The sequence below is a fragment of the Muntiacus reevesi genome, chromosome 2 (genome assembly GCF_963930625.1).
Source record: "Muntiacus reevesi chromosome 2, mMunRee1.1, whole genome shotgun sequence".
NCBI lineage: Eukaryota > Metazoa > Chordata > Mammalia > Artiodactyla > Cervidae > Muntiacus > Muntiacus reevesi.
The window spans coordinates 98,008,140-98,028,403 of NC_089250.1; the positions used below are offsets into that span (position 1 = coordinate 98,008,140).

The window sequence follows — 20,264 nt, forward strand, 5'->3', positions numbered from 1 at the left end:
TAATCTCAGAAATACTATGAAATTTTGTCACAAATATTCATTTTGATCAAAATAAGTCATATTTTCATTCCCACATCAAAATAAAATGGATTTATAAAGGGCGAATTCATTTTTAATGTTCTTTGTTTTTATCTTTTACAAAGACACACACACATACAAAACAAATACACAGACAAGATATGATTAGGCCTAAACAAAGATAAGAAGAAATTTTGCAAGTGTCCCATTTTCTGAGAATTTTGGTTCCTTAATTTAAAATTATTATTTATAATAAAGGAACACATGAAATAAGATTGATTTCTACACTCAAGTATTCGTGGTCAAGGAAACAGTTTTCTCTCTTAAATGCTTCTATTTAAACACTCTTCTAAATGGATAGTTAATGCTAATTTCATGAACTGCTGCAGTCAATAACCTACTATGAAATGACAATAAAGGCTAACTCTGTCATGGCATTCAGTCTTCAAAAACAATTTAACACATTTCCTTTGTTTACGGAGTGGCACTACAACATAAGCAAGGAATTATATTTCAGTATTAAAGATTATATTTAAGTATTTTTAGAATCCTCTTTAAAAATCTACACTATTTTGTTTTTTTCACATTAAAATTTATTGAACATAGTTAACAATATGTAAAAGTGCTATATTTGGCATCAGAAGCATAAATAAGATATAAAACATGTTTCATTCCACTCATATCATAATTGCAAAGAGGAAAACATAAATAACTATACAGCAAGTAACAGATTTTTATATATAGTTCATTTATTTTCTGAAGAATTTCTGCTAAGAATAATTCCTCTGATTTAGGATAATTATGTCATATGTAAAATTCAGGTCTACCCGTCCTGTAGTAGAATTTTTGTTTATCATGAAGACATTTCTAAAAACAGTTCCTTGGGTGACATGGCCTGAAATGTAGCAGCAGGCTTCCTGGAGCTAAGAGAACAAGGCTTTCAGCCAATGAAACAACCTAGTTATTACTTAAGGGCTGCTGGAGGTCTGTTGTTTCTAAAATGTATCAGTGAGATAATAATTATAAAAGATACATTATCTAACTAGCATACCCATGAGTCAGTCATGTATTTATTCACTCCAATCTGTGGCATCTCCAAGCCATTGTCTTTAGCTTCCTTAAACACTTGGAGAAACTGAGACAACACAGCATAAGTGCCATCTAGTGGTGAAGGGTTTCCTAACTGCATTAAGAATTTAGAGAAGGAAAACATCATTTCTAGGGGAATGATAACAGGGAAGGCTTTATAGATGAGCTAATAGATCCTGAAGATACTATAGTTATTTCAAGAGTTAACTGGGTGTCAGGTGCATAGGATGCATTGATAGAACCACAGAGAAAAATATATGGCTAATATAGACAGCTTATGTATAGGAAAAGTGGACGATAGGACTAGAAAAATAGTTGTGAGTGTGAAAGTCACTCAGTCATGTCCAACTCTTTGCAACCCCATGGACTACATACAGTCCAAGGAAAAGTGCTTGGGTCAAAATAGGAAACTCTGGTGGGGGAGCTCTATCCTATGGGCAACAGAGTGCAGTCTTCCATCCAATCAATATTCACTGAATAATAACTACACATGAGCACTGTATTAGTTTCTGGGTATATAGTGACAAACAAAGCAAACACAGTTCCAACCCTCATGGAAATTTTGGAGTAGACAAACATTAAAAGAAAGCGGTATTGAAAGCAGAAGAGGAATGGAGAGTCAAATGACTTGAGTTTGTAGCCCAGCTCAACTATTTACAGGAAGTGATTTAACCTCCGAGGCTGTAGAAAAAGAGAACTACCCTGCTTATTTCACAGTGTGGCACTGATGAGAAAACTACATTAATATATGCAATACACATGAATCGGTTTTCTCAAACTGTAAAATTCTACACAAATGTAGAGCATAATGATAAAAACAGTGTTTTACAACAAATATTCTTGTAGAGGTATGCAAAATAAAATGAAAATGGATATAAGGAATTTAAAAAACCACTAATTCTAGGAAGTTACTTTATAGAACTTACTCAGCAATATAAAAATGATCCATTACAGCATACCTGATATGGCAATCTTTCCTCTACAAGCTGTCCGTTCTTTACTTTCAAAATTCTCCTCACTGTCAAAAGAAAATAAAAACCTAATGAAAAAAAAACAAAGATCTTCTCTAATAAGCAACTGTTTTAACTATCTTTCACAAATGCCTAAATATTAAAAACAAACACAGATCCTGGAATAACAATGACTTCCAGTTAATATAAACTATTTGACTCAAACTTTGTGATATTTAGTCAACAGCTAGCTGACTTTAAAAGAAATAGAGCCATTCTCTCTTTTATTTTTTCATATAAGCTTTACTTTCCCTGATGATTGCATATTAGCTTACTCTACAATGAAAGTCTTTTGTGACCTCTTACATTTATAAACAAGATATGCCATATTTACACAAGTCTTAGGAAGTATATCTTGGGTAACCATTTCATAAGTTACATTTCTAGCTTACCAGATTAGTTACCTGAAAAAGTTAATAAATAAACTTTCTAATCATGAGCTTGCCGCCGAAGAGTATATTATCCCTATAAAGTCTCTAACAAACATTTAAAAAATTACTCTCTGCTACATATTCATGTGTAGTAATATCGTAATTTACTTCCTTGAAGTTTTAAACACTAAGCATATATCAAAACAATAAATTAACTAAGGTGGCAAAGGAAGGGAGTGGCCCTCTAGAGAGAATAAATGTGGAGAGGAAAACATTACCATGACAATAGAAAATGTCTCAAAGGAAATTCTTGGGATATAAGACACTTCCAGGTTTGAATGTAGACTATACTATTATCATAAAGTTTTTTTTCAAAACAGTTATTTCCATTAGACCAAATCAATCCCATCTCTAAACAGTTCTCCAATATCCTGTTTCCTAATAAATAACCTACATTTAGAGATTAGTATTCCATTTCTAGAGCAATGTATCCAGGAGTATTCTTCTGTGCACTTTTTTTTTGTCTCTATTCAATTTGGTTAGCCAATTAACTGCCAGTTAATTTAATTAGGTACCTCAAGTATGTGATAAGAGAGAAGCTTCATTTGAATAGTTTTGATTCTAAAAGGACTTTTGGAGAAAGACTGAGTGGGAGTGTGAAGTGTATCTAAGTTTCAGAAGAGTATGACACATATTATATGCATTTCAGTAGCCTTGCTAAAAAGACTGCACATAATATTACCATGCACCAAATTTTAAAACAAAATATATCATCCTACTTTTTTAACTCTTATTGGATTAAGCCCATAAGTATTACAGGTGAAATAAATTCCAAAGGATCAAAAATAATTTACTGAGGTACTTATGGTCAGTAAGCCTATAGGGGACATTTATATATACAGTATTTATAGAATTTATAGAATTAAGCACTAGGTATAACTTAAGCAATATAGTAGACTTAAAGTCATAAATTCTCAGGATCCTATCTAATAATTTTGTGGTCACACTGGTATTTAAATTAAAATAGGGAATTCACTCAGTGAAAAATAAAAGTACTCATTATTTCAAAATAATGTTTTGGGGAATCATAAATTTTAAAAAGTCAAGTTCAATATTTCATAGACAAGTTCAGTTTGTCATGTTTACCAGCTGGCTTATTAGGTCATCAGAGTGAAAAATTCAATTGAATAGTCTATGTTGTGAAATTATACACTGAAAGGCCAACTAGAAATCAAACACAAATCTCAATTTCCTCAAATTGGTACAAGAAATACAGTATAAACACAGTTGGCTGGCATTTGTAAGTAAATATTTCTAAAAATATCTCCTATATGAGAAAGGCATAAACTCTTCAAAATATCCATTTCAGTGAAAAAAAATACAAGGAAGCTCTAATACAGTGAGTAACTTCAGTATTATGGAATAGGTCATAGATTATGCTAAAATTTAAATCCATTAGGCATTATTAAATTGGATTAAACTTAAGGCTTTGGCAGACAAGTGAAATTCTAAAATACTAGAAACACCAAAAGCAACTGGCTGAATATTTACCAAAAAGATTTTCCCACTCTAAGTTATTCAACCACCTGGCAGGGTATAGCTTTTTCTCCCTATAACTGTAAATTACTTGCATAGGCAAGTCCTTTTCAGGACTAGTCAACAAACTTATTATACACAAATATTATCAAACTATAATATAAATCCAATTAACCAAATAATCTTACAGAATATTAAGTCTGCCTTTAAAAAATTACGATATGAAGTAATTCAGTCTTATGTTTCAGAAACTTGAATTATTTTCAATTCAGATAACTCAATTGCTATTTAGGGTGCTAAAACGTGATGCTTTTCTAATTAATCCAAATTGACAACAAAATTGTTAAACATTATCTATTTAACAATGTGCTACTGTAGCTAATAGTTTGCTACAGTTAAATAAATATTTGTTTTAAAATCTGCAATGTTAATGCCAATTCTAAATGCTACAATTAGCCAGTCTGAAGAAAAAGCAAATAACCATAAAAATCACTCAATCAAAAGCACAGCTATATAACAGTGTACCTTATTCTTATGAACCTGGTTTAGAGAATTATTTTGGTAAGATTTGTAAAAGCTAATTTAAAAGATAGAAATAAAAATATAAAAGACAAAATTTTAACTGTTTTATTAACATATTTCTGCCTGTAGGTAAATAAAATGACCAACAGAGGGTGCCAATCAGCCACTTCGTTGCTCAAAAATCTGTATTAAAATTAGCAGAGTAAATACAGATTACCTTATTTTATATTGTTCCATATTGGAATTTACAATAGCACTGCCTTCCAGAGTTAACAAAATACATTAAGAAATGACACATGATGAAAGTATTATTTTCTTAATGAAGCACTAGAAGAATTCTAAATAGGATTCTATTATTTAAAAGCAGGTTATAAAAATCCTTCACCTCTCACGCAAATAAGTGAAAACTAAAACACCCAGAAATGCTTAACATGGAATTTTAAGTCATCTAAAACTATGTGGTATAAAATCAATATTTTCATAAGTATGTTAAGTTGGGAAGATGAGTTTTCTACTTTAAATCTTGAAATAACCTATTTTCAACAGCCACCAAACAATATAAAGTTTAAAAAAGTAAAACCCGCAATGTCTTTAATATACCATATTGTATTGCAGAAACACCAGGAGTACATAATTATCACTGGCGATCTACACTTTTGGCTTTTATTTTTATGTTATAGTATATAAGTAATTAAACTAGTCAATTGGAGTATAAGAAACTATTTAGCTTTGTGGCATTATTAAAATCACAATCATGTTGAATGATACATATAATTAGGTCCTATAAGTATCTTTGGCTAGTATTATAAAGTCAAACAAAGTTTCAAGAAGACAGACTAGTGGGTTGGGCGAGGAGAGAACATTACTGCTAAAATATAAGTTCTATAAGAACAGGAATTTGGGGGGCTTCCCTGGCAGCTCACTGGTAAAGAATCCACCTGCCAATGCAGTAGACAAAGGTTCGATCCCTGATCCAGGAAGATCCCACATGCCATGGAGCAGCTAAGCTCATGCACCACAACTATTAAGCCTGTGCTCCAAACCCCAGGAGTCACAACCACCAGAGCCATGTGCATGCTCCAAACAAGAGAAGCCATTGCAATGAGAAGTCAATGCCCCTCAACAAAATAGAGCCTCCATTCATGGCAACTAGAGAAAAGCTCATGCAGCAACGATGGTCCAGCAAAGCCAAAATTAAATAAATAAAATTATTTTTTAAAAAAGAATAGGGATATTTTGGCCTATTTTGTTCACTGCTCAATCACCAGTGCCCAATATATATAACTCAGAACAGTCTAAGGAATTCAATAAATGTTTAGTGAATAGCAAATGAAGTAAAACGGAATATGGTCATTTAGTGGAGCAAGTCCTAAATAGGTGTGACTCTTACCCATTAATAACTAGTTAGTAAGTTGCTGTTAACCTCTCAGACTCAGCATCCTCATTTGTAAATGGTGGGAAGTATTTATCTAATAGCTACTAAATAAAAAAATATTTTTAATGTATTCTGTATCATTTTTAGTGTCACTCAGTCATGTCCAACTCTACGACCCCATGGACTGTAGCCCACCAGGCTCCTCTATCCACGGAATTCTCCAGGCCAGAATACTGGAATGGGTAGCCATTCCCTTCTCCAGGGTATTTTTCCAACCCAGGGATTGAACCCAGGTCTCCTGCACTGCAGGCAGATTCTTTACCATCTGAACCACCAGGGAAGCCCTAGTATTTGTGTATCATTCTTAGAAAGGTACAAGAAAACCAGGATTATTTTGTGAGTATTTGTAGTTTCAGTTTAGTCACTCAGTCATGTCCAACTCTTTGCGACCCCATGAATTGCAGCACGCCAGGCCTCCCTGTCCATCACCAACTCCAGGAGTCTACTCAAACTCATGTCCATCGAGTCAGTGATGCCATCCAGCCATCTCATCCTCTGTCATCCCCTTCTCCTCCTGCCCCCAATCCCTCCTAGCGCTGGAGTTTCAGCTTCAGCATCAGTCCTTCCAGTGAATACCCAGGACTGATCTCCTTTAGGATGGACTGGTTGGATCTCCTTGCAGTCCAAGGGACTCTTGAGAGTCTTCTTCAACACCACACATTTCATTAGGAACAACAAAAAAAACACCCATAGAAAGTTACTATACAATGAAAGTAGAATCCCAATGCTTCAGCTGATAAAAATACACCACCAACCACTCTCCAAAAAACAAACAAACAAAAAGTAACATGATACTCCAATATGAATTAAGTGTAACTTAAAAAGCTACTGCAAATAGGAGAGAAACCAAGAATCCGAAATCTAACACCCCACACTAGTAAAGGATAAAGAGCAGGTAAAGGCTGCAAAAAGGGATACAGTGGATCAAAACAAAACAAACAAAAAAATAGAGTTTAAAAACATCAAAGAGAAAGTGACAGACATAAAAGACAGGCAAAGAAGATCCAATTGGCATGCAACTGGAGTCCTTAAATAAGAAAAATAAAATAACAAGACAGGAAAGAATTAATATTCCCACCCCCCCCCCCAGGCTTTAACTCCAGGAAAACTTTCTGAAAATAAAAGAACTGAATCTATTAACACATCTTTTTTAAAGTCACTCAGTCGTGTCCAGCTCTTTGAAACCTCATGGACGGTCACCTGCCAGGCTCCTCTGTCCACAGAATTCTCCAGGCAAGAATACAGGAGTGAGCTGCCATTCCCTTCTCCAAGGGGACCTTTCCAACCCAGTGATCTAACCTGAGTCTCCCCTATGGGAGGCAGATTCTTTACCATCTGAGCCAATATTTCAAAGGCACTAAATGAGTCAAAATGCTTGGCCTTAGTCATATACCAGATAAACGACTTGGTCTTTTCAAAAAAGGAAAAAAATTAGACATTAGATTTATTGGTAACAACACAACAATGGAGCAAGGTATTCAGAGAATCTCAGCGAAAGAAAGTGTTGTCCAAGGATTTTGTATCCAATCAAGCTGCACTTTAGGTACCAACACTAAAGAAAAGCACTTTAAAGATACAAGAATGTAAAGAAAACTGTGTTCACTTTAAGGAATCCACTAGCTCATGAGCTTCCTCTAAACAACAGATGATTTTAGAAAGCATAACAAAAAGACATGTATCAAACATTATATTTATTTAACTGCAGATCAAAGACTAAAATAAAGGTGGAGATACAAGTACAGGATTGATATGTAAATACTATCTACTTAGCAAAACAGAAATACAACTCTAAAAAAAGAAGACAGAATGGTAGAAAAGGAAGAAATGGGGAAATAGGATAATAAGTTCATTGATTTCCACACAGAAAATTTTAAGTAGAAATAAAATGATATCATGCTGCTGCTTCTGCTGCTGCTAAGTCGCTTCAGTCATGTCCGACTCTGTGTGATCCCATAGGCGGCAGCCCACCAGACTCCCCCATCCTTGGGATTCTCCAGGCAAGAACAATGGAGTGGGTTGCCATTTCCTTCTCCAAAGCATGAAAGTAAAAAGTGAAAGTGAAGTCGCTCAGTCGTGTCTGACTCTTAGTGACTCCATGGACTGCAGCCTAACAGGCTCCTCCATCCATGAGATTTTTCCAGGCAAGAGTACTGGAGTGGGCTGCCATTGCCTTCTCCAAAATGATATCATATAAAGCAGAAAAACAAAATAGGAGAAGCCTAAGTAAAAAAGAACTAAGGCCATTATAAAGCTAACAGTATATAATTTTTAATCATATAAAGTTCCAGTACTACTATGACAAATAATCTTAAATTAAAAAAAGAATAAGGAAAACAGGCCACATATAAAAGACAAGCTGCAATTATAATACACATAAATTAACATAGAAGAATATGACAAAACTGAAATCAAGTATGCCAGCTATATATATATATATACAATCAAATCCAGTTCTCCTGCATCGCAGGAGGATTCTTTACCATCTGAACCACCAGGGAAGTTCTAATTTCTCTAATTTCTCTAGATTTTCAGATAGGCTCATGATGTAAAACTCAACTCTGGGATGACTACAACAAACACATTTTCAACAAACAATTCATAAAGGTTAATTAGAGATGGACAAAGATATACCAAACAAATGCAAACAATAAGAAATCAGAGTATATGACTAGACGGAAAGGTCCGTCTAGTCAAGGCTATGGTTTTTCCAGTGGTCATGTATGGATGTTAGAGTTGGACTGTGAGGAAAGCTGATCGCTGAAAAATTGATGATTTTGAGCTGTGGTGGTGGAGAAGACTCTTGAGAATCCCTTGGACTGCAAGGAGATCCAACCAGTCCATCCTAAAGGAGATCAGTCCTGGGTGTTCACTGGAAGGACTGATGCTGAAGCTGAAACTACAATACTTTGGCCACCTCATGTGAAGAGTTGACTCATCGGAAAAGACCCTGATGCTGGGACGGATTGGGGGGAGGAGGAGAAGGGGATGACAGAGGATGAGATGGCTGGATGGCATCACTGACTCGATGGACATGAGTTTGAGTAAACTCCAGGAGTTGGTGATGGACACGGAGGACTGGCATGCTTCGATTCATGGGGTCACAAAGAGTCGGACATGACTGAGTGACTGAACTGAACTGATGGTGAAAAAAAGAAAAAGAACAGTGGTTGCCTCTTCAAGTGGGAATAAAGGCAGGTACTACTAATCCAGCATTGAGGAAAAACAAACACAGCATATACAGAAAGCATAGTTTATTCAAAGAGGGATAAAAGGCAACCCCAAACTGACACAAGTAATGAATGACTGTTTATGAAACTGATAACATAAAATACAGAGAGAGAGAGAGATTATTTTAAGTAACTTTTAAACTTTTAACCTTTTATCCACAAGAATGTATATATATTTGTATGTATGCACGCACACGCATACAAAACAAGAACTATCATAAAAAATAATCTGAACTGATAGATGAATAGAAAGATATAAGACAAAGCAAATATAGTAAAATATTAATTGCAGACTCTAGATTGCAGATATATCAGTCTTCACAGAATAATTCTTTGAACTTTTATGTACACTGTAAAGTTTTAATAATTTCTGTAGGTCAGAAAAGAACTGCAAGGACATCTTGAACTTGCCCAGATGGATTTATATCAGCAATCATGCTGGTATTATAATTATGAAACTATTTTATATAATCATAGTATAAAACAAATATATATACAAATAAAATAAGGAAATATATTGCTGTTTCTTAGGAATTAAGATATTTAGAATAAGAAAAAGAGATACAAATACAAAGTAATTTAAAAAACTTATAAATATCAATATAAACGCATCAGTTTTTTTAAAGTCTTTCCCATAGTTACATGGTTTTCAAGGCCTAAAATTAGCAATCCCCAATAAAAATGAGCATAGCTAATGCTCATATCTTGGTTTCAAATTACCATTGACCCTTAAAGCAGATCAAGGCTCATTAAAGATACGGCTGACTCCAGGCCTAATGCACAGAAAATACAAGGCAAATCTGGCCATCCTTTCATGCGTGAAAGGAAGGAAGTTCCTAATGATTAACAGGGAGACAAGTTGAAAAGAACAGAGAAGCCCGCTTAAAGGACCTTCCATTTAACAAACCTGGGACAATTTAATCTATCAAAAAGATTAATGAATATAAATGATAATAACACATTGGATTAAAAAACCCCACAAATCTATGGAGACAGAAAGAAAAGGAATGCTCTTCCTTACAAAAGAATATTAGCCAAAACTTATAGGAAAATAGAGTATTATTAATAGATAATGACTTGTAAAGCCCCAATAATTTAGGCAAGGATCATAAATGGATACAATCATTAAGTGAAAGCTTGTTGGATAACAGAATATTCTCCCAGTTGCAATGTAACAGCCCAAACATTACTTATGAATCATGAAGTGAAAACTATTAAAGTATTACAGAGGAGAAATGTGGCAACTGCTATTTAAACCAAGGGATCAAACTCTTATTTAAAGCAGTAAGAACAAGTATCATATTGTAACACATTGGCAGAATATACAATCTCACTTAGTACCCAAACAAACTTAGAAAAATAATTGCAAAATACGTTTAATCAGAGTCTGATTAAGATCCAACTTTCAGCTACAGCAAAAAATGAGAAAAAGTTCAATAATATCATTAACAATTAACTGATGGGAAGTGGGGGAGACTACCGCAAAATATGCCAAAGTGGAATACTATTTTGAATTAAAGTTACCTGAGAAATAGTTCATGCAAGAACACCCTAACCCTCCTTTGTTCCCCTGAAAGCAGGAAACAAAGCTCCTATGGGAAGATCTCCTCCCTGTGCTAGAGGTTGGGAGGCATCCTTATTGACAGAGACACATAGTTTGCGGCAGAGAAGTTGTTATATGCAAACTTCATTACTTCTTCATTATTTTGCTACTCTAAGCTCAAATCCCTTTGTTTTGTCAAATCTTCACAAATAATTTACTCTTTGTCCAAAAAGGTATATAAAATAAACAACCTGCTTTGGTCACTTTTTGAATCATTTAGTTGTGTTCAGTTCAGTTGCTCAGTAGTGTCCAACTCTGCAACCCCATGAACCGCAGCATGCCAGGTCTCCCTGTCCAACTAAACCCATGTCCATCGAGTCGGTGATGCCATCCAGCCATCTCATCCTCTGTCGTCCCCTTCTCCTCCTGCCCTCAATCTTTCCCAACATCAGGGTCTTTTCAAATGAGTCAGCCCTTCGCATCAGGTGGCCCAAGTATTGGAGTTTCAGCTTCAGCGTAGATCCTTCCAATGAACATCCAGGACTGATCTCCTTTAGGAAGGACTGGTTGGATCTCCTTGCAGTTCAAGGGACTCTCAAGAGTCTTCTCCAACACCACAATTCAAAAGCATCAATTCTTTGGCGCTCAGCTTTCTTTTATAGTCCAACTCTCACATCCATACATGACCAGTGGAAAAGCCATAGCCTTGACTAGACAGACCTTTGTTGGCAAAGTATTGTCTCTGCTTTTTAATATGCTGTCTAGGTTGGTCATAACTTTCCTTCCAAGGAGTAAGTGTCTTTTAATTTCATGGCTGCAATCACCATCTGCAGTGATTTTGGAGCCCAAAAAAATAAATAGATGGGGAAACAGCCACTGTTTATACTGTTTCCCCATCTATTTGCCATGAAATGGTGGGACCAGATGCCATGATCTTACTTTTCTGAATGTTGAGCTTTAAGCCAACTTTCTCACTCTCCTCTTTCATTTTCATCAAGAGGCTCTTTAGTTCTTCTTCACTTTCTGCCATAAGGGTGGTGTCATCTGCATATCTGAGGTGATTGATATTTCTCCCGGCAATCTTGATTCCAGCTTGTACTTCCTCCGGCCCAGCATTTCTCATGATGTACTCTGCATGTACGTTAAATAAGCAGGGTGACAATATACAGCCTTGACGTACTGCTTTTCCTATTTGGAACCAGTCTGTTGTTCCATGTCCAGTTCTAACTATTGCTTCCTGACCTGCAGACAGGTTTCTTAAGAGGCAGGTCAGGTGGTCTGGTATGGGACCACCATACATACACAATTAAATGTTTTTCTGTTACTAATCTGTCTTGTATTAGACCTGTCAAAAGAAATGAGGGGCAAATGGAAAATTTTTCCCTCCCCTATACAGACAAAGATAAAATGCAGAATATTTTTAGAGGATTTTTTTTTCTTTTCCCATTTATTTTTATTAATTGGAGGCTAATTACTTTACAATATTATAGTGGTTTTTGTCATACATTGACATGAATCAGCCATGGATTTACATGTGTTCCCCATCCCGATCCCCCCTCCCACCTCTCTCCCCACCCCATCCCTCTGGGTCTTCCCAGTGCACCAGCCCCAAGCATTTGTCTCATGCATCCAACCTGGGTTTGTGATCTGTTTCACCCTTGATAATATACATGGAAGGGAGAATGACACAAAACATAATGAAGCACAAATTAAACTGTTCTTAAATACTTATACGGCACTATTGGGTGTTCTGGGCTTCCCTTGTGGCTCAGCTAATAAAGAATCCGCCTACAGCGCGAGAGACCGGGGTTCGATCCCTGGGTTGGGAAGATCCCCTGGAGAAGGGAAAGGCTACCTACTCCAGTATTCTGGCCTAGGGAATTCCTTGGACTGTATAGTCATGGGGTCTCAAAGAGTCGAACACAACTGAGCGACTTTCATTCATTCATCATTAGGTGTTCTGGGGGATACAAAGAAGAAAGAGAAAAGAATCAACAGCAGTTGAATTGCCTTCAAGCTCTATCATTTCTATTTCACCAATAAGTATGAACCAGACATTGTCCCCATCTCCGAAAGTTTATCATGTAATTGAAAATACATATTCCAAAGAGAATATAGTATGTTACAGTGAGATATTCATGGTTCAAATGTTACTAGAACTAAGAGAAAGCAAATAATCATTTTTTGAGTCCTTACTGGGAGTATAAGTAAGAAATGATTTTTTTTGAACTCACTTATGAAGGAAACTTTGATGCAAGTAAGGTATGACAGAATAAAAAAGGTCTGTAAAATGGAAATAGAAGATGGGACACTTCAGTATAAACAAAAGCAGGGGCAGGAAAATTCAAAACCCGTTTTGGGGATACAGACCAAGCATTTGGCTGAAATAAACTTGCGAAGTAGAAATTAACAAACTAATTTATAAACTATCATGGAACTAGTTTGAGATCAGACCACAAAAATCATGGAATGTAGTGTCTATCTAAAGAATTTTAGTAAATGGAAACCATTAGCTGTCTTTAAGAAGTGAACCAATATAAGCAATTCTTTATGGCTATACAGGCTTTCCAGGTGGCACAGTGTTAAGGAATCTACCTGATAACGCAGGACACATAAGAGACACAGGTTTGATCCCTGGGTGGGGAAGATTCCCTGGAGTAGGAAATGGCAACCCACTCCAGTATTCTTGCCTGGAAAATTCCACAGACAGAGGAGTCTGGCATAGCGGTCAGAACACTGCAACGAACTAGGCACAATTCACATTGCACACGTGTGTGCGCACACACACACAGCTATAACATACAGGAAAAGGTGGTGAGTTTTACTCACCAATTAAAAGATTAACATATTGACAGACTGCTGTAAACAAGCAATCCTATTCTCTAAACTAAGGTAGCAAGCTGTCCACGCTCTACCTCTCACCCCTACTAGCTACTGTCTACTCAACCTAGAAAGCTTTCTATATTCCACTATTTTGGGGGGTGGAGGGTCTGCACTGGGTCTTCATTGCTGCACACAGGCTTTCTCTAGTATGGCAAGTGGGGGCTACACTTCATTGAGGTGCATGGGTTTTTCATTCTGGGGGCTTCTCTTGTTGCAGAGCACAGGCTCCAGGGCTCACAGACCTCAGGTATCGTGGGTTCCTGGGCTCTAGAGCACAGGCTCAGGAGCTGTGGCACATGGGCTCAGTTGCTCTGAAGCATGTGGGATCTCGATTGAACCCGTATCCCCTGCACAGGCAGGTCGATTCTTAACCAGAGAAGTTCCTTCACTTTTTCCTGAGTCACTCTGACTCTACTATGAATTTTACACAAACCTAAACATTTTTTGCGTATCTAGACGTAAAAAATGGATAATATACCAGAAGTTAAAGAGAACAAGGCTTCTGTTACATTATTAGACCATCATACTAAGGGAACATTTAACCAGTTACCAATATTCCCAGGTGGTTAAAGAAAGAACAAATGATATGACTGTATCACTGACTTATCAAGTAGGGTTCCTCAACTAAACCAAAAAATGACTACTATTTTCTCAGTTCTCCCAAGGATGGTACCAAACTAGCACTAGTCCACATATACAGAAGTCACTGTATAGAATGCATGTCTTAGGGCATTAGGGCTTAATTGTTTCTTGAAACCTCAGTTAACCAGACTATAAAATGAAGCAAGACTATTTGTTTATTTACAAGACAATTGCTAATAAATTAAGAAATAGCTGAAACTGTTTGCAGAATGGTTGTTTCTGTGTAGAGAGCACCTCGTGTGAATATCTATCAGAAAAATCCAAAACTCATGTACTAGTTTTTATAAAACTCTCATCAAAAGTTACTTATTTGATCACTTCATCTGCCTGTTCTTAAATTTGTTGTTCAGTTGCTCAGTCTTATCCGATTCTTTGTTCTTAAATATTTTCCTTAAAAATTGATTATTTCCATTATTTTGTCTCACCATCCTTTTCAATAGTTTGCCAGATAACCTTCCGAAAAATCCATTTTATCATACCTCTCTCTTGCTGAAAATAAAATGATAAAAGATAAGCAAACAATGAAATAAACATAAAGCCCTCAAATAACTTACTAGAGCAGCTTAGGGTAGTACAGAGTAGATGGCTTCTTTGGGGAGGGTTAAGTTTTCTCTGGCTTTTAAGTCATTTGGGTTCACATTCCACACAGAGAGACACCACTGGGTGCCCTTCGAAACAGTTACTTAATATTTCTAAGTCCCTATCCCAAATCTTCAATAAAGTAGTTTATACCTTTCTCAGCTTGTGATGTGGTATTTATAAATGCCCTGGCACAGAATATGCCAGCTGGAAAGACTATCAGGAAATACCAATTAAACTCCTATCACTGTAAACTTTCTTGATTCTTTGCTATCCACATCCTTTCCCACTTTGGCTTGATCTTCAGCTTCATCCAAACACATCTTTTCACTGCAACTGAATAATTCATGCTTATCTTTCATCCTAAACTTTTGAGATTTTTCTTTCTTGGAATCCTGCTTTCTTCCTACTCAACAAACCAAACTCTATCTATTCAATTTTTCCATTGGACCTTCCTTAACTATACCATTTTAGAGTGATTTAACTCTTCTTTGAAAAACTCTAGATGTAGTCTATTAATTTTCTGACATTTTATCATAAAATTTTAGAGAAGGTAGACTAGTGTTAGGCAGTAGACTCATTAAAGTGCCATTTAAGTTCTGGCAGCAAAGTAAAGTTGGAATACTTTTCTACCTTGAAGACCACCAAAGCAAAGAAAGGCACAGACTGCTGAGTCTCTGAAGGTAGATTATCTGACTGCTGAATATACAAATACACTCACATTTTGACAAATTCTGTTCTTTGAATTTGAAAACACTAGCACAATACTTAGTAAACGTTCTACAAGTAGTAGATATTTGATAAATACTGGATTGATTAATCAAATGGCATAATTTATATATTATATAAACTTTCTTCAAGAAACTAAAACTTTCTTCAAGAAACTAAAAAATCTATCATGGGATTCTTTTTTATCTTTAGGTTCTTTTATGTTCTTTTATGTAATAAGAAAAAAAAGTACTGTAATTTTCAGTTACATTTGATCAGTGACCTTGGGTTATATGTGCACATAACAAAAAGAAGTTATAAACAAAATAATTCATACAGAATATTCAGATTTTTAAAGAAATAATAATTAACAGATGCAATGTTTCTATATGAGTGATAAATATAAATGTTGAAATATAAAAGAAATATACCATCAAAGCTATTTTTATCAAAGATAATCAGTAAAGAAATTGAAAGTTGTACACATTTTCAGGTGAGAGTTCCCAGATATTTTTTCTTATCTTTGTTATATAAATTCAACAGGGATTAAGATAATTTAACATTTTTACAAATCAGCAACTTCACGAAAGCTGTAAAGTCAAATTAATAAAATGGCCAGTTCACAAATCATTATAAATATTTAAAGAACATAAATATGAAGGGCAGATGTGATTCCCAGAGGAACATTCTATGTAACTGTGAGTGATGACAAAATATTGAGTGTTTAGTCCCATATTGTACTTAAACCAGCTTCCCAGGTGGCCCAGTGGTAAAGAAGATGCAAGAGCCGCAGGTTGGATCCCTGGGTCGGGAAGATCCTGTGGAGCAGGAAATGGCAACTCACTCCAGTATTCTTGCCTGGAAAATCCCATGGACAGAGGAGCCTGGCGGGCTACAGTCCATAGGGTCCCAAAGAGTCGGACACAACTGAGCATGCCTATACTTAAAAACCAATGCTTCTCAAACTTTCCAACATAAATGATCCTCCTTGACAAAATATTATTATAAATACTGTACTTAAAATCCAGGGCTTCTCAAATTTTTCCACTTAAACAATCCTCCTAAACAAAATATTGTTATAAATCCTCCTTGACAAAATATTGCTAGGAGAAATATATACCCCTGTGAGTAGCATAATACAAAACTAAGCCACACTTCTAAATTTCTCACACTTTATCTTAAAAATTCATGCTACAAAAAGATATGCCATAGTTACTCTTTGGCTTTGCGTGTCTTCTGACACATAATCATGTACTCTAAGTAATACATTTGGCCCATTTGGGAAGCACAGACTTACTCCAGTGTTATGTGTACCTGAAAAATATTTTCCTAGATTATGATACTGGAATAATTTCATTTTATAATACCAGGGATAAATAATAGTGAAAATTGACATATTGTGAATACTAATTATATAAAAAGATTTTTAGGTTTTTAATATATATCTTAATTTTCAAAATGTAAATATTCTGTCAACTGTAGAAAAGAAATTTTTCTTTACTACAGAAATTAAACAGATTAAACAGCTATCCCAAGGGAATAAAGCTAATAAATACTATACTTTGTACTCAAGTGTTTATTATATGACTTCATCAATATTCTATTTTTACAGAAATCTCTTTCTCTGACCTGTGTCCTTACTTTTCAAGAATTTCATGGAGGAGTACTATGAACAACCAAATCAATGGCCACTAATGTCTAAAAAGAAACTTTTAAACAGCGCTATAGCTTTAACAATGATTAACCATGGATAATGTAAAACCATTTATATGATAAAGGAAGCCAGTATCTAGTCACTAAATTGAGTCAATTCTAAGGTCCAAATAAGACTTGGCACTGTAAAAGGCAGCACAAATCGACAGAGAGAACAAGGACCAGGAGCTACTTAGCAAATCATAAGTAACTGCTCATTAGCTTCTGTCACTAGTTAAAATGTGTCCTTGAGTTGAGTAACTTGCTTCACTAGAACTTACACTCAGCACATGAAAGGAATGTGCTTGCTGATTTTTAAGTTCCCTCCCATTGATATCTTTAATTCTATTCATAGCTTTAATTCTGTTGCCCACTCATTTCAATTTCTATACCTAAGTTTCCCTTTCTCTCAGATAGTACCTTTTTATCAGTTTAAGTAATTAGCTTTTTAAAATTTACATTTGTACACATTAATATTCTAGTATCAATCTTGATCCTTCTTAAAATATTTCCTCACTCCTTGCTTCTTAACCATTTCATTTTACATCCTTCAAGTAATGAACACAATAAAACTGCCCAGTAAAAACTGCTGCCTTAATAGTAAGTTTACTCTGAGCCCTACTGTCAAAATGTTTATGATACTAGAGGCTACTTCAGTGTATTTTTTAAAAGCTTTGGTGATTTGACATTTTAGATTAAATTTAAGGTTAAATCACACAGTGTTTTTAATGTAAATATTTAAGTACATTAAAAACCACAGGTAAACAACGCCACTAACCATTTTCCAGCTTGAGTTGCAATCTGCTCTTCTAACTTCTGCAGCTCCAACGTGTAAGCCATTATTCGAGCATTGCACACCATGAGATTCTTAACTGCCTGCAAAATCTGGCCTTTTTGAGTGCTCAAAGAAAGGAGTTTCCATATTCCTTCTCGTATTCGAATTTCCAAATCTATCTTTTCTTGAATGCTGCAGTCCTTAGAAAAGACAGAAGAAAAAAAAGCATTTTAAAAGGCAGCAAAACACAGAATAACATTTCTTTTTATTCCTAACAAGTGAAAAATGTACTATCTAGTATTATAACTTTATATCAGGAAAGTAATAAAGTTTTAATGTATGATAGCATAAAAATTGTTAAATACTCTCTGCAAAATCTTAATTTCTTGCTTTATTAGGGAGCCTTTAAATCTACTAGAAAAACAGAAACAAAAGTGAGAAATACTACATATTTTTACTGTAATTGTACAAGGCTGAATAGTGTCCCCCAAACATTCTTGTCCTCCCAAAACCTCAGAATGTGACCTTATCTGCACAGTTTTGGATGTAATTAGTTAAAATGAGGTCATACTAGATTCATTTTGACCCTAAATCCAATGACTATTGGCCTCATAGCAAAGTCAGGTGGAGAAACAGAGGGACACACAGAGAACTCTATGTGAAGATGCAGGTAAAGACTGCAGTAATGAGTCTACAAACCAAGGAACACCAATATTGCCAGCAACCATCAGAAGCTGGAAAAGGCAAGGACAGATTCTTCTCTAGTCCCTTCAGCAGGAACACAGTCCTGCAGATACTTCTGGACTCCAGAACTATGACAGAAAAAATTTCTGTTGTTTTAAGCCATTCAATTTTAATACTGTGTTATGGCAACCTCAGGAAACTAACACAAAAATATAATAACCAAGGTGAACAGTATAGCATATGTATGTTTCATGTAAGTTGCACTGTGAAATGGCAAGACGTTAACTGATGATACTGAATTAACCAAGGAAAAACTTTCTAAAAGAACAGATGCTGAACAAAGGAACTAAGGTTTAGCAGCAGAGAGATTAACAGGCTATTTGTTAGAGTAAGCAATGTAAATAAAATCTCAGAAGCAAGAGAGTAAAAGCACTGTACTAAGAAAATGTCAGGAGCTTTAGCTTCCTGGACCAGAGATTTAAAACACAGTTTTGTATATATTTATTTTAGTTTTAAGAGTCACCATGAAACTACTAAATTATTTTAGTTCTGAAAGTCTTTCTTTCATTTTGTACAATGATCTTATAACATCCCGGCTCTAAAAACAAGTTTCAGATATAACATCAAAATTCTATAAATTGATATGTACTCTTCTGATTTAATTATAAAAAAATTATAAATCACTAGATACTCTTTGTTATTTTGTTGTTTAGTTGCTAAGTTGTTACTTTTTACTATCCTACAAACATGTGCTAATGCTTCAGTTTGTCTACTTCTAAAAATGGATCACCCTGGTATCTGTCGTTAAAAAAAAAAGGCTATAATTTACCTTTTAAGTGACATAAAATCTGTATCAAAAAATGAATGAATCTAATAACAAAAGCTTCAGATACTGAAAAGACAATCTTTTTAAAAGGAAAAGCAGAAAAGTTAGAGCAATAGTCTATGAAGATTATTCGAAAAGAAAAATTGCAGATGATTTAACTTGACTATCCAAATCCATCAAACGTACTATTCACATGCAGAAAACAGATCTGTTTAATTACATTGTGTAATTACATCATGTGATCACTATATAAAAACTTTCTTTTGTAGCATAACTCAAAACTGATATACTATATAAATGTAGTCATTTGCTACTTTTCCTTCTTTACACATGACTGAATTTCAACAACTCCATCTCATCTTTTTATGACTTGTCAGTCCCAAAGTAAATTCTTTTTTAATGTAATTAGTAATCAATTTTAAGAATTATCTGTGTGACCCACATGTCTATAGAATAAATAATCTCTGGCAGACAGGTTAGTATTGGAGAGTGCACTTACGGAGCAACTTGAAACTGGGATGAAAATCTACCCCACAATTCAAATATAAACAAATACCATCTGGTGCCATTAAATTCAAGTTTGCTTTTTAAATACTAGAATGAAGCAGCCAGTTGAACTAGCACAGTCATTCTTAAAGCTGGCTACATATTAGAATCACCTCAGGCAAACAAAAACAAACAATTAGGATTTTTGGAATTAGAACCTGCACATTTTTTTTTTAAA

At 35.0% G+C, this 20,264-nt stretch overlaps 1 protein-coding gene across 5 annotated transcripts in view; it reads right to left on the minus strand.

The window, feature by feature from the left end:
- RTKN2 (rhotekin 2) overlaps positions 1-20,264 on the minus strand; it is a 171,133-nt gene that overhangs the window by 75,274 nt on the left and 75,595 nt on the right. For 4 of the 5 annotated variants that reach the window (XM_065922409.1, XM_065922410.1, XM_065922411.1 and 1 more), the window contains 2 exons: positions 18,034-18,230; positions 2,067-2,125 (listed from right to left, as the gene is read on the minus strand). In XM_065922409.1, coding sequence (XP_065778481.1) covers positions 2,067-2,125; positions 18,034-18,116 — 142 coding nt within the window. In that variant the 5' untranslated portion in view covers positions 18,117-18,230. The remainder of the gene's footprint in view (positions 1-2,066; positions 2,126-18,033; positions 18,231-20,264) is intronic. The other variant, XM_065922412.1, reaches the window with a different exon arrangement.